This window comes from Anopheles arabiensis, chromosome X (genome assembly GCF_016920715.1).
Source record: "Anopheles arabiensis isolate DONGOLA chromosome X, AaraD3, whole genome shotgun sequence".
Lineage (NCBI taxonomy): Eukaryota > Metazoa > Arthropoda > Insecta > Diptera > Culicidae > Anopheles > Anopheles arabiensis.
In genome coordinates, this window is record NC_053519.1 from 260,668 (window position 1) to 274,853 (window position 14,186).

Consider the following 14,186-nt stretch of genomic DNA (forward strand, 5'->3'; position numbering starts at 1 on the left):
GGCATCACAAAAACTGTCCGCAGAACCAAACCGACGTAGCACGACAATATAGAACCGCACATTCAATGTGGTAACACACTTACTACAGTTGCGCAAAACTGTGCGCACATAAAATTGTGCTATAGCTAAAAACTGTGCTCTATCCCCAAATTGTCCTCTACCACTAAATTTTGCTCTATTTACAATTTTGTTTAGGGTGCAAGTGTGCTCGCACATATTGATGAGCTGTGCGTGCGTGGTAGCACTGTGCTACTTGACCCATCACTACCCATCGTACCCTCAACTCCATATAAGGCCGAAAATACACGGACCGGAATTTCGCGGCCGCGGAATTCCGCCTGCTGTCAAACCCATATACAAAGTGTCAACAGCAACTTTCCCGAACTGTCATATCCATACATTTTTCAGCAAGCGGAATTCCGCGGCCGCGAAATTCCGGTCCGTGTATTTTCGGCCTAATGTTGACAGAAGTTCGATGGGTTCGCTACTGGCGATTGGCATTGGGCATTGGCATGTCTATTTAAACGGTCAAACACCTTGCGCCATTTTCGCTACCCGGTATCTGCAGGCAAATCCTCGGTCGGCGGCAGTCGGGCTTGCTGCATTTTGTTGTTTAAAGTGCGTTTTTTCTCCGATTTTGGAAGGTGCGGTGCTGTGGCAAGGCCTTCGAAACTCCATCCGTCGGTGGGGCAAACGAAGATTTGATGGCTCGCTTGCTGGCGTTGGATGTGCAAAAGTCTCATAAACCACGAAACCCAAGGCTTCGATATCCAGTTTTTGATCAAGGCCGCACGATAGTGTGGTGTGGGGAAGAAATAAGAAAAACAAAAAAAGTTCTAGCCAGCTCTCAGATTTTGGAATCATGGAAGAAAAGCCAAAAAAGCGTGGACGTCAACCGAGAGGTGGTGCCAAAGAGACCGCCGTTGAAGCGGAAAAGCAGCAGGAGCAGCTTACGGAACCCGATCAAATGCCAGCGGATCCGTTGAAGGCTCGCGGTGGTAGCAAACGGAAAGCGATTGTTCCAGAACCGGCACCGGCGGTGGAAAAGGCACCACGGAAACCGGCAGCAAAGCGTACAAAGGCGGCCGACGTTGTTTTAGAAAGCAATGGAGTGGAGGAAAATGGTGCAAAACCCAATGGGGAGGTGATGGAAAAGGCCGTACCGGCTAAGAAGGGTCGATCGACGAAAAAGGAAGCAGTGCCCGAGCAAGAAGCATCCAGCAATGGCACGGTGGAAGATGTCAAAGCAAAGGGGAAGAAAGCTCCTGCCAAGCGGGAAACGAAGGCGACCAAAGCTTCGAAGACAGCGGAGGAGCCTGCTGCTGCTAAGCGTGGACGAACCAAAGCTAGCACCAAAAAGGAGGAAAAGTCGGAAAAGGCTGCTCCAGCGAAGCCCAAGGGACGTGGAAAAGTGAAAGGTATGGAGCGGATTGATATGGATCTTGGAGCAATATGAACAAAACGTGGATATTTATGATTTTAGACAAGGCGGATGGCGGTGACGATGTCTCTGAAAGGAAGCCTGTAGAACCGGAAGCGTCTTCTGCTATCAAATCCACAACCATGACCGCTAAACCGGCCCTAAAGGGTAAAAAGAAAGCAGCGGAGGACACTGGCCCAGGTATGTTCATTGCATAATCCTCCGTATTTCAAGGAATCCTTATAAAACTACACATCAAATTGCTTTTGTCACCTGCACGATGTTCCTATCGCATTGCTTTGTCCTACACAGGATACCGTTGAGCAACTCTGGGTAAGAGTTTATGGTAATAAACGTACTTTTATCACGGGTGTAGTGTACATTCCTCCAGATTTAGTAAACAACACTACTACCATGCAAACTATCTGCTCCACCATAGATAATATTGCTTGTGCAACCACCGATACGTTTCTCCTATTCGGGGACTTTAACTTCCCCAATCTTTCCTGGAACACCGATGATTCTAACGTTCCTGCACTGCGAATCAATTATGAGAATTCACGAATTACGGACAACTGCCGCTCTTTGCTTGACTGCATCTATAGTAATGGGCTTTCTCAGATCAACTTTATACCTAATGCATCGAATAACATTCTCGATCTCATAATTGTCTCTGACGAGATCCTACATTATTGTGCCCCACCGGTGGTGTCACCTTTCCCTATGGTTGCCGTTGATGTTCATCATCCTCCTGTTGAACTACATTTAACTGGTGCTGGCAATACAGCTCGTTCCTGGCGTTCTACCGCACCAAACCGTGAGTCCGGCACACGTAACTACAGGCGAACTAACTTTATCCGTCTAGCTGAACTGCTTCAATCTACTGACTGGTCTTTCCTGGAAGGTAATCCGGATGTTAACTCAGCATTGGAACTATTTAACACAACACTACTGGCGCTTATATCTGATTGCTGTCCTCTAATGCCACCGCGTCGCAGTCCACCATGGTCTGATGCACGTTTACGCCGTCTAAAGCAAAACAAAGCGTCATGCTTTCGCTTTTACAGTACAAATGGTACACAACACTCCAAATTAAGGTTCATTGCTGCCCATAATGTATATAGAAGCTATAACAGACAACTTCATACTCGTTATCTCATTCGAGTGAAATTCTCGCTCATCAGACACCCAACACGATTCTGGAGGTATGTTGAATCAAAACGCGGTAACAGCTCGCTCCCCGATGTTCTCACATATGTCTCCACAAGCAGTAAAAGGCATGTGCAACTTATTTGCTGATCGCTTCAAGGACTGCTTTACTACGGATGATGCAAGCTTATCATTAGAAGCAGCTTTAAATAATGTGCCCCGTGATGTTGTTGACATTGACGTACGCGATATTATTATCTCGGTAGATACTGTACTATGTGCTCTGCAGCAGGTCAAAACCTCATACAACCCTGGACCCGATGGTATTCCTACGGCAATCCTTGCCAAATGCCGCGAATTTTTAGCAGAGCCTCTGTCTCAAATCTACCAACTCTCTTTTGCACAAAGTACTGTACCCACGGCCTGGAAATCCTCTGTGATGTTTCCGGTGTACAAAAAAGGGGATAAAAACTCTGCTGAGAACTACCGCGGTATAACCACCTTGCCTTCTTGTGCCAAGGTGTTTGAGATCGTCATACAAAACTCGCTAATGTATCACTGTCGTTCTTATATTTCTACACGCCAGCATGGTTTCTTTCCTCGACGCAGTGTTACCACAAACCTGGTGGAATTCGTCTCCAACTGCCATGCAGCCTTTACTTCCGGAGCTCAGATGGATGCAGTATACACTGATCTTAAGGCTGCGTTTGATCGTGTGAACCATCGCTTGCTGTTGGCTAAGCTCGCCCGGATCGGTCTCTCTACTCCGCTGGTGAATTGGTTCAGGTCCTATATCTCTGAACGTAGCTACTACGTACAAATCGATGGTGTCTCCTCTAACGTTTTCGAGAGTTCATCTGGCGTCCCTCAGGGCAGCAACTTGGGACCACTGCTGTTCTCGCTTTTTATTAACGACGTCACACTGGCCATTACGGAAGCAGATTGTCTGCTTTATGCGGATGATGTTAGGCTGTTTCGTATCGTACGGAACACTTCCGACTCTCTTTCTCTGCAAAGATCGATTGATGTTTTCTCTGACTGGTGTATCAATAACGACCTGCTAATTTCTGTTGATAAGTGTACGTCAATGTCTTTCTTTAGAATAGCTAGTCCGATAAGGTATATATATAGCATATCAGGGACACAACTACCGCGGTGCAATACGGTCAGGGATTTAGGAGTCACCCTGGATCGCAAACTAGATTTCCGACAACATTACTGTGATATTTTAGACAAAGCTAACAAAATGCTAGGATTTATTCGTCGCCATTCGAGAGAACTCAATGACCCACACTGCCTGTTAACTCTGTATAAGTCCTATGTTCGTTCCATCCTCGAGTTTAGTTCTACAGTTTGGTGTCCATTCTCTAGTGTTTGGTCCAATAGAATAGAAGCTGTCCAAAAGAGAGTTACTCGTATTGTCCTACACTTCACTCCGTGGCGTAATGTAACCCCTCGTCCATCGTATCATACTCGTTGTTTGTTGTTTGGTCTGGACACACTTGCTAGGAGACGTGATAATGCCCAATGTACGTTTTTGTCCAAACTTATTGTCGGTGAGATAGATTCGCCAGAACTACTGGCTAGAGTCAACATAAATGTCCCTCCTAGAGTGTTCCGTAACTACAGACTAATAAGAACTGACCTTACAAGACGTGCATACAGCGAGAACGACCCAATGACTGCGATGGCCCGTAAATTTAATCAGCGTTACATTTCATTTGACTGGCACCTACCTACTAGATTTTGTTGATCCGTTTTGTCATTGTACACTGCGTTAGTTATTTAAGTTTTAGTTTTAATTCAGTGATAAGGCCGCTTGTTTGGCCAATCACTTAATACAATAAACAATACAATACAATACATGATGGATGATTTTGTATTTTGATATAGTTTCCAACGCACCCGAATCTCCCCCTTCCAAGGCTGTAGAACGGCCAAAACGGACTCGAAGGGCGATTATCCCGCGCGTGGGTAATTGATTGCATGGCTTACACTTATGTTTGTTATGATAACTGTCGTCCACCCTGATGGCGTGTCCGTTCATGTATTGTCGTATTTTTATCTTTTGTGTATTTGAATTGTAATCATTAAATGTATTGTCTGGTGTTTGTCTGGTTGCTTGATTTATGGTATTATTGCACTTAGATAGTCTAGCGTTCACTAGATGGTTGTTTTAAGTGTTAATGCCGCTTAAAAAATTGCCCGTGAAATGAGTTATGAATTTTGTTCAAGCAGCTGACAACAGAGAGGCTCTGGAAGAAGCTCCCAAAAAGGTAACGAAGAAAAAGGCACTTGCGGTAGTAGTTAGGAATGGAGGTAAGCGCGTGCAGTAACGAATGTACACACTCAATTAAGAAACAATGGCCTGAATATCAATCTCATCACAGACATTCCCACAGTAACTCAACGGAAAAGGGTAAAGCCTCAACCACCTGCAGAAGAAATGGAAGAAGACGAGGAGGAAACGGCACCGTCCAAGGGAATGGAAGCGAAAGCGGCATTGGCAGCAGCAGCAGGCCCGAAAATGAACAAATCTGCCACCAATTATGGGGAGCTAAATTTCGCCCTCGAAGAGGACAAACCGTGGAACTTCAAAATCTCCAGCTGGAACGTGGCCGCACTGCGCAGCTGGGTTGGCAAGGGCGGGCTCGAGTTTCTCGAGCACGAAAAGCCCGACATCCTGTGCGTGCAGGAAACCAGGTGCACGGAGGACCAGATGCCGGACGAGGCACGCCACATCAAGGGCTACCATCCGTACTGGCTGTGCAAGCCGGGCGGACGCGCGGGCGTTGCGATCTACTCGAAAAAGATGGCCTTCCACGTGGCGTACGGGTTGGGTGACGAGGAGCAGGACCAGGACGGGCGGCTGCTGACGGCCGAGTACGAAAAGTTCTACCTGGTGTGCGTGTACGTGCCGAATGCGGGCAGAAAGCTGGACACCCTGCGGAAGCGCTTGCGGTGGAACGAAAAGTTCCACCAGTATTTGCGCGATCTGGACGCTAAGAAGCCTGTCATACTGTGCGGCGATATGAACGTGGCGCACGAGGAGATCGATCTGGCCAACCCGAAAACGAACAAGAAGAAAGCCGGCTTTACGCCGGAGGAGCGCGAAGGGATGACGGAGTTGCTGTCGTACGGGTTTGTCGATACGTTCCGGAAGCTGTACCCCGACCGGACCGGTGCGTACACGTTCTGGACGTACATGCGGGGCGCTAGGGCAAAGAATATGGGCTGGCGGCTAGATTACTTCATCACGTCCGAGCGGTTGGCGGGCAAGGTGACGGATAATGTGGTCCGCTCGCAGGTGTTCGGTAGCGATCACTGTCCCGTGACGTTGTTTTTAAATATTTAAAGCGGTAGAAGCGATTTGTAGGTTTGTTTGTGTTCGAATATTACAGGGTCTCACACTTTAGGCCCGATTATTAAACAAAAATTGTAAAGACAAGTTGTCAAAATCGGAAGATTTGTATTATGACTATTATTATTAGTATTATTATGTGTAGTATTATTATGAATCGGAATATTTGTATGTATTATTATATTTGTCGAATCAGAGTTGTTACTGTTGCTTTCACGACAAAATATAAGTATTTTATTTCAGAAATTATCAAATTTTATCATTTTAAACAAAAATATGTGTACTGCCTTATCCATACAAATGGCAATATGCTGGAGATACTGGTAACGTGCTGCTGTTTTGGGTTAATAAGCTGCTGTTATTTCCTTCCTCTGTTGTACTTCGATGGTAGTCGAAAGATGAAGGGCTCACGCTCCCGGTTTGCGTTAAATAGCATTGGATTCCAGCAACTTCTTCAGTGAGTGACTGTTTCAACAACCAACAGCATAGGTACATGTAATTATCACATCTAATACTGCATATACTTTTAGGAATACTCGGAGGGTTCGATCTCCGCCAGAATGTCACAATCGTGTCTTAAATAAACTTGTTTACGTTTTTTGTTTTGATTTTGAACATGTTGACACATCGACACAGCTTTAACGAAAGAAATAATTTAACGAAACTTGTCTGTCACAAGAACGGTTTCAAAATGCATACCTAGGGGTTAGTTGGTATTAGTGGGATTTTTTTTGCGTTGATACCGTTACGGATTAGTATTACCACGCCTCCGTAGCCATCCTCTCTGTTATCGGGGATCACTTGGTAGTGTTGTGGTAGTGGTCTCTTGGAGACAGGCTATATCTATATTTTTTTTATCAGTAATTCTCTGATTTCTTCCTTGTTATTTTTTATTCCTTGTGCATTCGCTTGAAGCAGTATGAATGTTAATCGGATAAATAAGGAGTGTTGGATGTGATAGTTGTCTGTTGGTATGATTTGGTAGTTTTTGATTTCTGGTTTGTTTCCTGCTTGTGCGTTAGTTATAACCCTACCCGCAAATTTCCGTTAAATGCCTTCTAATCGCCTTGTAATCGCCGGCGAATTGAAGGCGATCAGCAGTGCATTTATCAGTAATTAAATGCCTTTGAAATATGTCAATGAAAAATTTCGCTTTTAATTTGAAACTTGAAATTGCAACTGTCAAAAGAAAACCTTACAAGCGTCTTCAGCACTGCACTGTTGTAGTGTTCCCAGATATGAGCGCGAGATTCGATAGCACGATTTACGTGTTATGTTCTATTGCGTTAAACTCTGAGCTATTTCATTTTGTTAAAGATGGTCTGCATTATTCGGTTGTTAAAGCCCAACCCGTTGAAAGGTGGTATTATATCTAACTCATCTCGATAACTCTAAGGCTGGAAATAGACGAACCGAGATCATCGCGGTACCACGAAAATCGCGTATGACTTGAGCTGTCAATTATGTTATAAAATCTGACAGATAGGCGAGATAACCGCGGTTCGTGTGTGGAACCATCCGAGGTCTGGTGACGATTGAATGTGCCAAGAAGAAACATTTTTCTATCAATTTGCAAATCAAATTATTTATTTCACATAGTTTATGCAAAATAAAATACAAAACTCATTTCTCGACACGAGTTTTCACACAAATCCGCCAGAAAAAGTAAAAATAATCGGTTCGCGTTACCGCGAAAATCTCAGAAATACCGAAGTTGGGTATCTCTGCGAAACAGCAGGCGCGATTGGAGCAAGGTGTTATAAATGACAAGGTTAAGTTGTTCAGAGCAAAATGACATTTCTCGACTTGACATTTCTCTTCCGGGGGCTCCGGTATAAAAATCGGGGAGGGCTGGTGAGGGGTAATGAAATTTGTATGCAGAGAATGACAGATGTCCCCCACAATGTCGCCCAGCAAAATCGATAAAAATCAACCTTCTAAATATATTATCCTTGGATTGGAGGCGCGGAAGATTTGACAGCTCTACTGTTCTACAACTGTTATAAACAAGGCGCGAATTTCGCGGTACTGCGACGATCTCGGTTCGTCTATTTCCAGCCTAATAAATGGAGAAAAAAGATACATATTTCTTCCATTCTGATAATGAAGGGATATTGTAATTATTATGTTTTTTAAAAAGGTATTATTTTCATTTTGCTTCACATAAATTTTGTTTGTATTAATTATAGCAAGAAAATATTCATTTAAAAAGAAATAAACACAGAAAAAAGATCATAAAAATCACGATTTGAACACACGTTTTCTCGGTTCGGAACCAAAAGCGTTGTCACTGCTCTATTTGGCAGTTACATTAGTAGGGGTGCTAAACCAGTATATAAACAAGCTAAGATGGCGGCAAGCTATGTGTTCTCGTTGAATCAAAAAGTTGAAAGATTTCGAAGAGTAATCGTTACAGCCGTGAAAGTTTCGGTTGAAATCTTTATTCGCCTTCTAAGGCGACTAAGGCCTTAAATGCCTTCTGAATGCCTTCAAAGCCGTTTAATGCTGGTATGGAATGTATTCCTCCACAATCATTGTGGGCGTTTTTGGTGTTACATTTATTCCATCTACATCGATGGATTCTTCTGAATCTTCTGTAGATTTCGTTGGTGTGTATATTTCGTTTAAAGTGTATGTTTGTTCGTTACGTGAGTTGGTATTTTGTATTTCTGTGTTGGGGATTTGATGTGGTGTTTTCTGTGGTGTGAGTTGCCTGGATTTCTGTGTTATTGTGTTATTTCTTATCGGGGTTTGGATTTTTGTACTTACATTTTCTGTTGGGGTTGTGTTTGTTTCACTCGTCGGGGATTTTGTTTTTTGTGCATATGTTGTTTCTGTTATATAGACTCTTGGGATACCGGGACATTGGCGTCTCCGAATACGTCTTGCTTCCCCATACGTTACCTTATTTTCTGTTTTTATTCTGCTGATCTCCATTTCGTCGACGAATACAGGGCAGTTCCTGTTTAATGTGTGGTGGGCTTCTCCGCATGACACGCATTTTGTTTTATTGCATTGATCTTTGTGTTCAATTTCGCTACAGTTCGCGCAGATTTTTTCTGTCTGGCACCATTTTTTTGTGTGACCCAGTTTCATGCATTTTATGCACCGCATGGGCCTGGGGACGTAGAGTTCTACCTTTACTGGGTATAGTCCAAAATCCACTACACGTGGTATCTTTCCCGTTTCGAACGTTATGATTGCCGTTCGGGTGTTCCTGAGTGTTTGTTCTGTTTTCCTTTTCATTATGACGACCTCTAGCACTTTTTGCTCCTTTAGTCCCTCTAGCAATTCTTCTTCTGTGAGGTATTCGATGTCTGGGCATCGGATCATTCCCTTACCTGAGTTCAGGGTCGGGTGTTCGTAGGTTTTTACCATGGTTTCGCCTCTTCCATTTGAAATTTTCTTTATTGTTGCCAATTTGTTCGCTTGTTTTTGGTTCGCTACTTTGATGAGTAGTTTGCCGTCTTTTAGCTTGTTGACCAACAGTGCTTTTGTACCGATTGCATTGTAAATCACTTTTGCTGCAAGAAACGGGTTTATCCGGCTTAGGTCTTGGGTTTTAGAGGTTGTCTCCATCAACATAAAGACCTCTACGTCTTCTATGTCATTGCTAAGCGCTAGTCTTCTAGGATTTTTTCCTATTTTTCTTCTCGGCTCGCTTTGGTCTTCTAGTAAGCCAAAGGAGTAATTGAGAGGAATACCCCCTCCCGGGTCCTGGACCCCTTCCCTCCTTACTTCCCACCGCCTTTTTTTGCCTAAGTCAGAAATTCTTTTTCTTTTTTTTCCTTTTCCCACTCTTTATCCACTATCATGCACTCGGTATCTGTTCACTAGTTTTCTTTTCACCAAAATCGTCACTTGAGTCAATCACAACTTTATCCTTCAGGGTTTAACTGTCGAATGACTGAAAAACACACAATTATTTTTTTTTCGTTTTTACATGTCCTCGCATGTCCTCGGCGCGGAACAGTGTGTTCGAGAAATGTGCCGCAGATTCAGCATTGCATCCGATGAATTCAGGTATCATCAACGTTTTCAAGCATCATACCACAGTCTTGACATTGGCCAAGACAGATAAGGGAAGGGGTCCCGCGGTCTTGAGATAAAGTGTGAAACCCTGTAATGAATGTCGTCCCCCGGTTAGACTACGGTGTCGGTCTACGGGGGTTACCGTGATGTGCATGATTTAGTTTTTGTTTCGTAAAGGTATCATTTTAAATCCACATTTTATTTAAACTAAGCTACAATTAACGAGCGAAACAATAAGTTTTTTCTATAATACAATAGTTCCTACTACCGCTGACGTGAGGGTGTTTAATCAAACCAGCGGCATGCTTATTTTAAAAAACAGTCTGTTTTAAAAGTGATTCCTCTTCCAATCACATTTTCCCCATATTTTCTTTTTTATCTCGCAAGCATAAAGCGGGTTAGCGCATGGACCAACAAAACAACGTGAAAGAGTGTTTTATAATAAACTTTTTGTTTGATACGGATTGAAGAGTACACATGTTTTGTTTTGGGCCGGTAGCTTCCCAAGCGCCACAGATTAAGCTGAAACGACTGGAAAATTGAATATCCATAGAAAAAAAATGAAAGCTCCACAGCTTCATTGGTTTGATCAATAGATGGCGTATTACAACTCATCATTATATTGACATCCTTTTCTTACAATGTGTTTCGACAAGTTTCATCTTATCATGACCTATATAGCCTTCTAACTTTCTGAGCAAAAATCTATATGAATGGTCGTGTGGTCAGATACGTGGGTATCAACACCAACGACCATTACTCAAATCTCACTTGCTTCAGTGCTGGTGGTTTCCATTGGAGTTTAGTATTTAAACAATCGTACCGCCGTTCTAGTTCTAGCGATGCATAACTTCAATGCGAAACCATACAACAGTACAGAGGAAATGAGAAAGCTCTCCTCCAAGCGATGAAGCTCAACTGGTTGGAGTATCCCACCAACAGAGAGCGCCACCAGCTTTTTCGCTATTTTTAGAATGCATGAGTCGTTTGCCGTCTGCTAAACGAAGTCTTTCTATATTCCGTTTAGGTAGAGAACTTGAGTCGTTTAGACGCCGTTTAGTGGTCGTTTAGTGGATTTGTGGCACTTGGGTTTTGCACAACGTGACGACAATTTCAAAATGGCACCAGTAAAAACGCTTCACTCTGACGTTTCAACTGTTATAATTAGCTTAAAGTCGTTGATATCGCCAGCTCTTTAAGCTAACTTTAAGCCTGCTCTTTAAGCTTCCAGCAGCTCGAAAAATGAAAAAATCTACTCGAAAATGTCACTTGGGTATACTGCCCGTAACGGCTTTTTGTAGGTTCGAATTTGAACGCACTGCTCGAACGGGTGTTCGAGTGGCGCCGCGCTCGAGTACTGCAGCTGACAGTTGACAGTGAGCGACGCAGAAAAAAAAGGAAAGAAACAGGAAAAGGAAAGAAAGATTGAACCAACAAAAAAAAGCACGCAATACATGGACGGTCGAACTGTCAGAGGGAATTTCTGAAAATCATTTTCTACCTCTTGTGCTTCTTCTTCCTCCTCGCAGTAAAGGACAAATAGTGCGAGAACGCGTTTTTGCAGTGCACAGTGCACACGGTGTTCGTGCAGAGTCATCCCGAAAGCGAAGCAAAAAAAAAAGAAAGGAACAAACCCGTACGTTGGTACGTGCGTGTGTGAGGTAAAAGACGAACGAGCGCAGGCGGCAGAGAGCATTTAACTTCCGAAAACCAGCTGAAGCCAGCTGGACGGCGACGACGACAAGCAGAACTTTCCTTTACATTCGTGGCAAACGCCCGTCGAGCCCGTTCTTTGTGTGTGTGTGTGCGTGTGCACGCATCGTGCCGTTGTGTCTGATTGCGTGCGTGTGCCCGCGTGTTTGTGTGTGGTTCTGTGGTGAAAACACCAGGTGAAAAAGGGCTTCTGGGAAGGCGTGTAAAGGCCACGGCTAACAGCAGCGCGTTAGCAAACATAAAAAGTCCGGGAACAGCCACGCGCCCAACATGAAGATCACACTGAAAACACTGAAGCAGCAGACGTTCTTCGTCGAGGTGGACGTGGAGCAGGACACAGTGCGGACGCTGAAGGAGAAGCTGCACGCGGAGAGCGGGCTGGCGTACCCGGTCGACCGGCAGCGGCTGATCTATCTAGGCAAGATCATGGAGGACGACCATCTGCTCAGCCAGTACAAGCTGGACGATAAGAAGTTCATCGTGGTGATGAGCAAAAAGCCCCCGGTGGACGAACCGGCGCCGGAGCAGAAGGAGTCGGGCGATGGCAAGCCGGCCGACAAAGACACAGCCGCTGCCAGGGGCGAGGGCACGGGCGAACCGGCCACCAGCGCGTCCAAACCGTCCACAGGCTCCGCCGTCACCGCCACAGCCAGCAGCACCGCCACCCCATCACCAGCAGCAGCAGCAGCAGCAGCTGCCGGTGCCCCATCAACCGCCAGCGATCAAAAGACAGCGGCCGCCGCCAGCCCTTCGGCGGACAGCAGCAACCCGACCAACCCATCAACCGATGCCGTGCCGGAGGAGATGCGTGTCAACATTCAGAGGCTAACAGGTAAAACAAAACACAGGGCAGGAGGTAGTGGGGGGTCCCTTTGTCTCCTCGGAGGGAAATATCTCGCATTGGCCTAGACCGGGGTTTTCGATGCTGATGTCATGCTGATGCTGATGATGCTTTGTGCTGATGTCATCTTTTCTCTTTGTTCACTTTCTGTTCTCGTCAGAGATGGGCTACCCGGAACAGAGCGCTCGGCTTGCGCTGGAAATTTGCGCCAACATTCCGGACCGGGCCGTCGAGTACCTGCTGTCGGAGATGGGCGGCGGTAGCGACATGTCGTTCGCGCTGACAGCCGCCGCCCAGTTGCAGCAGCAGCAGCAGCGACAGGGACAGGGTGCTGGTACCGGTGGTGCGGCGGCGGCCCAGTCGGGCGACGCCAACCCGCTCGCCTTCCTGCGCGATAATCCCGTGTTCGAGGACATGCGTCGCATCCTGCGGGACGATCCGTCGATGCTGCCGTACCTGATGCGCCGGATGCAGGCGAGTAACCCGGACCTGCTGAACATCATAGCCGAGTATCAGGACGAGTTTCTGGCGCTGATCAACGAGGGCAGCAATGCGAGCGGCCAGCCGGCCGGCCAGCCGATGTCGCGCGAGCTGGAGAGCATTGCAGCTGCGATGGTCAACAGCCTGACGCCCTCGGACATGGACGCGATCGAGCGGCTGAAGGCGCTCGGCTACCCGGAGCATCTCGTGATCCAGGCGTACATTGCGTGCGAGCGGGACGAGTACGATGCGGCCATGTTTCTGGTGACGCAAACGCTCGACGAGGAGGAGTAGGGTGGGCGGGCGGCTTGAGACAGACGGGCAGCCCGTCAGCGACACACACACACACGCACACGAACGAACAGCCCCCGTTTTCGCGAGAGAAGAGAATTGCAAAAGTCGGGGTGGGGCCATCGTTCAACGGTTTTTTTTTAAATCCACGTGATGCACGGAAAAATAGATTTTGGATTTTGTAATTATTCAACAAGAAGGGCGTACCCGGATGTGTGTGCGTGTTTTTGTGCCCATGTATGCGGCGGGTGTGTGTGTGTATGTTGACGATGTTTCAAATTTTTGCAACCCTTTGTTTATCATCACTTACATTTTTAATTCATTATTTTGCAAGCCCATCCGGGCAGGTAGGAAAACAGATTCAAATGGAAACAAAAACTAGCGCAGCGCCCCCTCCGTTTAATGACTGAGACGAAAGACGTCTTGCGATTGGGAAAATCATCCCCTCCTCCCACACAGCTTTTGGGAAGGAAGGGAGAGCACGGTGAAGAAAAAAACACAACGATGGGCGGAACGGGGGGATTAGAGGTTTATCCAAGATCATCTGGACCCATGGAAAAATGAAACGATTAAACGATGTTAGCGCGAAATGAATGGGCACCAAACATTACGGTTATTTCTTCTTGTTTTTTTTTTCCTTCTGTTTGTACCACAAATATTCACAACAAAAAAAAAACACACAATCTAAAAAACCAAATCTCTCTCTCTTGTAACGGCAACAACAACAAAAACAAACCAAGAAATTGCACTACTTACGCATTGTGCCCCAATTTCCTCTTTATGTTTAAAATAAAAGCTCTGAATTCTGGTTCGTCCAAGAAGCAACTCGTTCTCGTACGCTTTTGTCGCTTATTTATTTATTTACTCCGTTAACTGCATCTGGCTTCCGTAGCCTGTAG

General features: G+C 45.6%; 2 protein-coding genes across 4 annotated transcripts; both read left to right on the forward strand.

The window, feature by feature from the left end:
- The first annotated feature begins 293 nt into the window (after nt 1–293).
- Nucleotides 294–6,176, forward strand: LOC120906603 (DNA-(apurinic or apyrimidinic site) endonuclease-like). Of its 3 annotated transcripts, none has more exons than XM_040318396.1 (5): nt 294–1,418; nt 1,484–1,621; nt 4,463–4,543; nt 4,808–4,888; nt 4,960–6,176. In XM_040318396.1, exons 1-5 carry the CDS (start codon nt 863–865, stop codon nt 5,922–5,924), a joined length of 1,821 nt encoding a protein of 606 aa, XP_040174330.1. In that variant the 5' UTR covers nt 294–862; the 3' UTR covers nt 5,925–6,176. The 3 variants fall into 3 exon arrangements, with proteins under 3 accessions (XP_040174330.1, XP_040174332.1, XP_040174333.1); XM_040318398.1 differs by having other exon boundaries at nt 4,972–6,176; XM_040318399.1 differs by lacking the exon at nt 4,463–4,543.
- A 5,217-nt stretch (nt 6,177–11,393) lies between these two features.
- LOC120905635 (UV excision repair protein RAD23 homolog B-like) lies at nt 11,394–14,112 on the forward strand. The gene is made up of 2 exons (XM_040316611.1): nt 11,394–12,507; nt 12,677–14,112. The coding sequence occupies exons 1-2, from the start codon at nt 11,946–11,948 to the stop codon at nt 13,288–13,290; spliced, it is 1,176 nt and encodes a 391-aa protein (XP_040172545.1). The 5' UTR covers nt 11,394–11,945; the 3' UTR covers nt 13,291–14,112.
- The last annotated feature ends 74 nt before the right edge of the window (nt 14,113–14,186 follow it).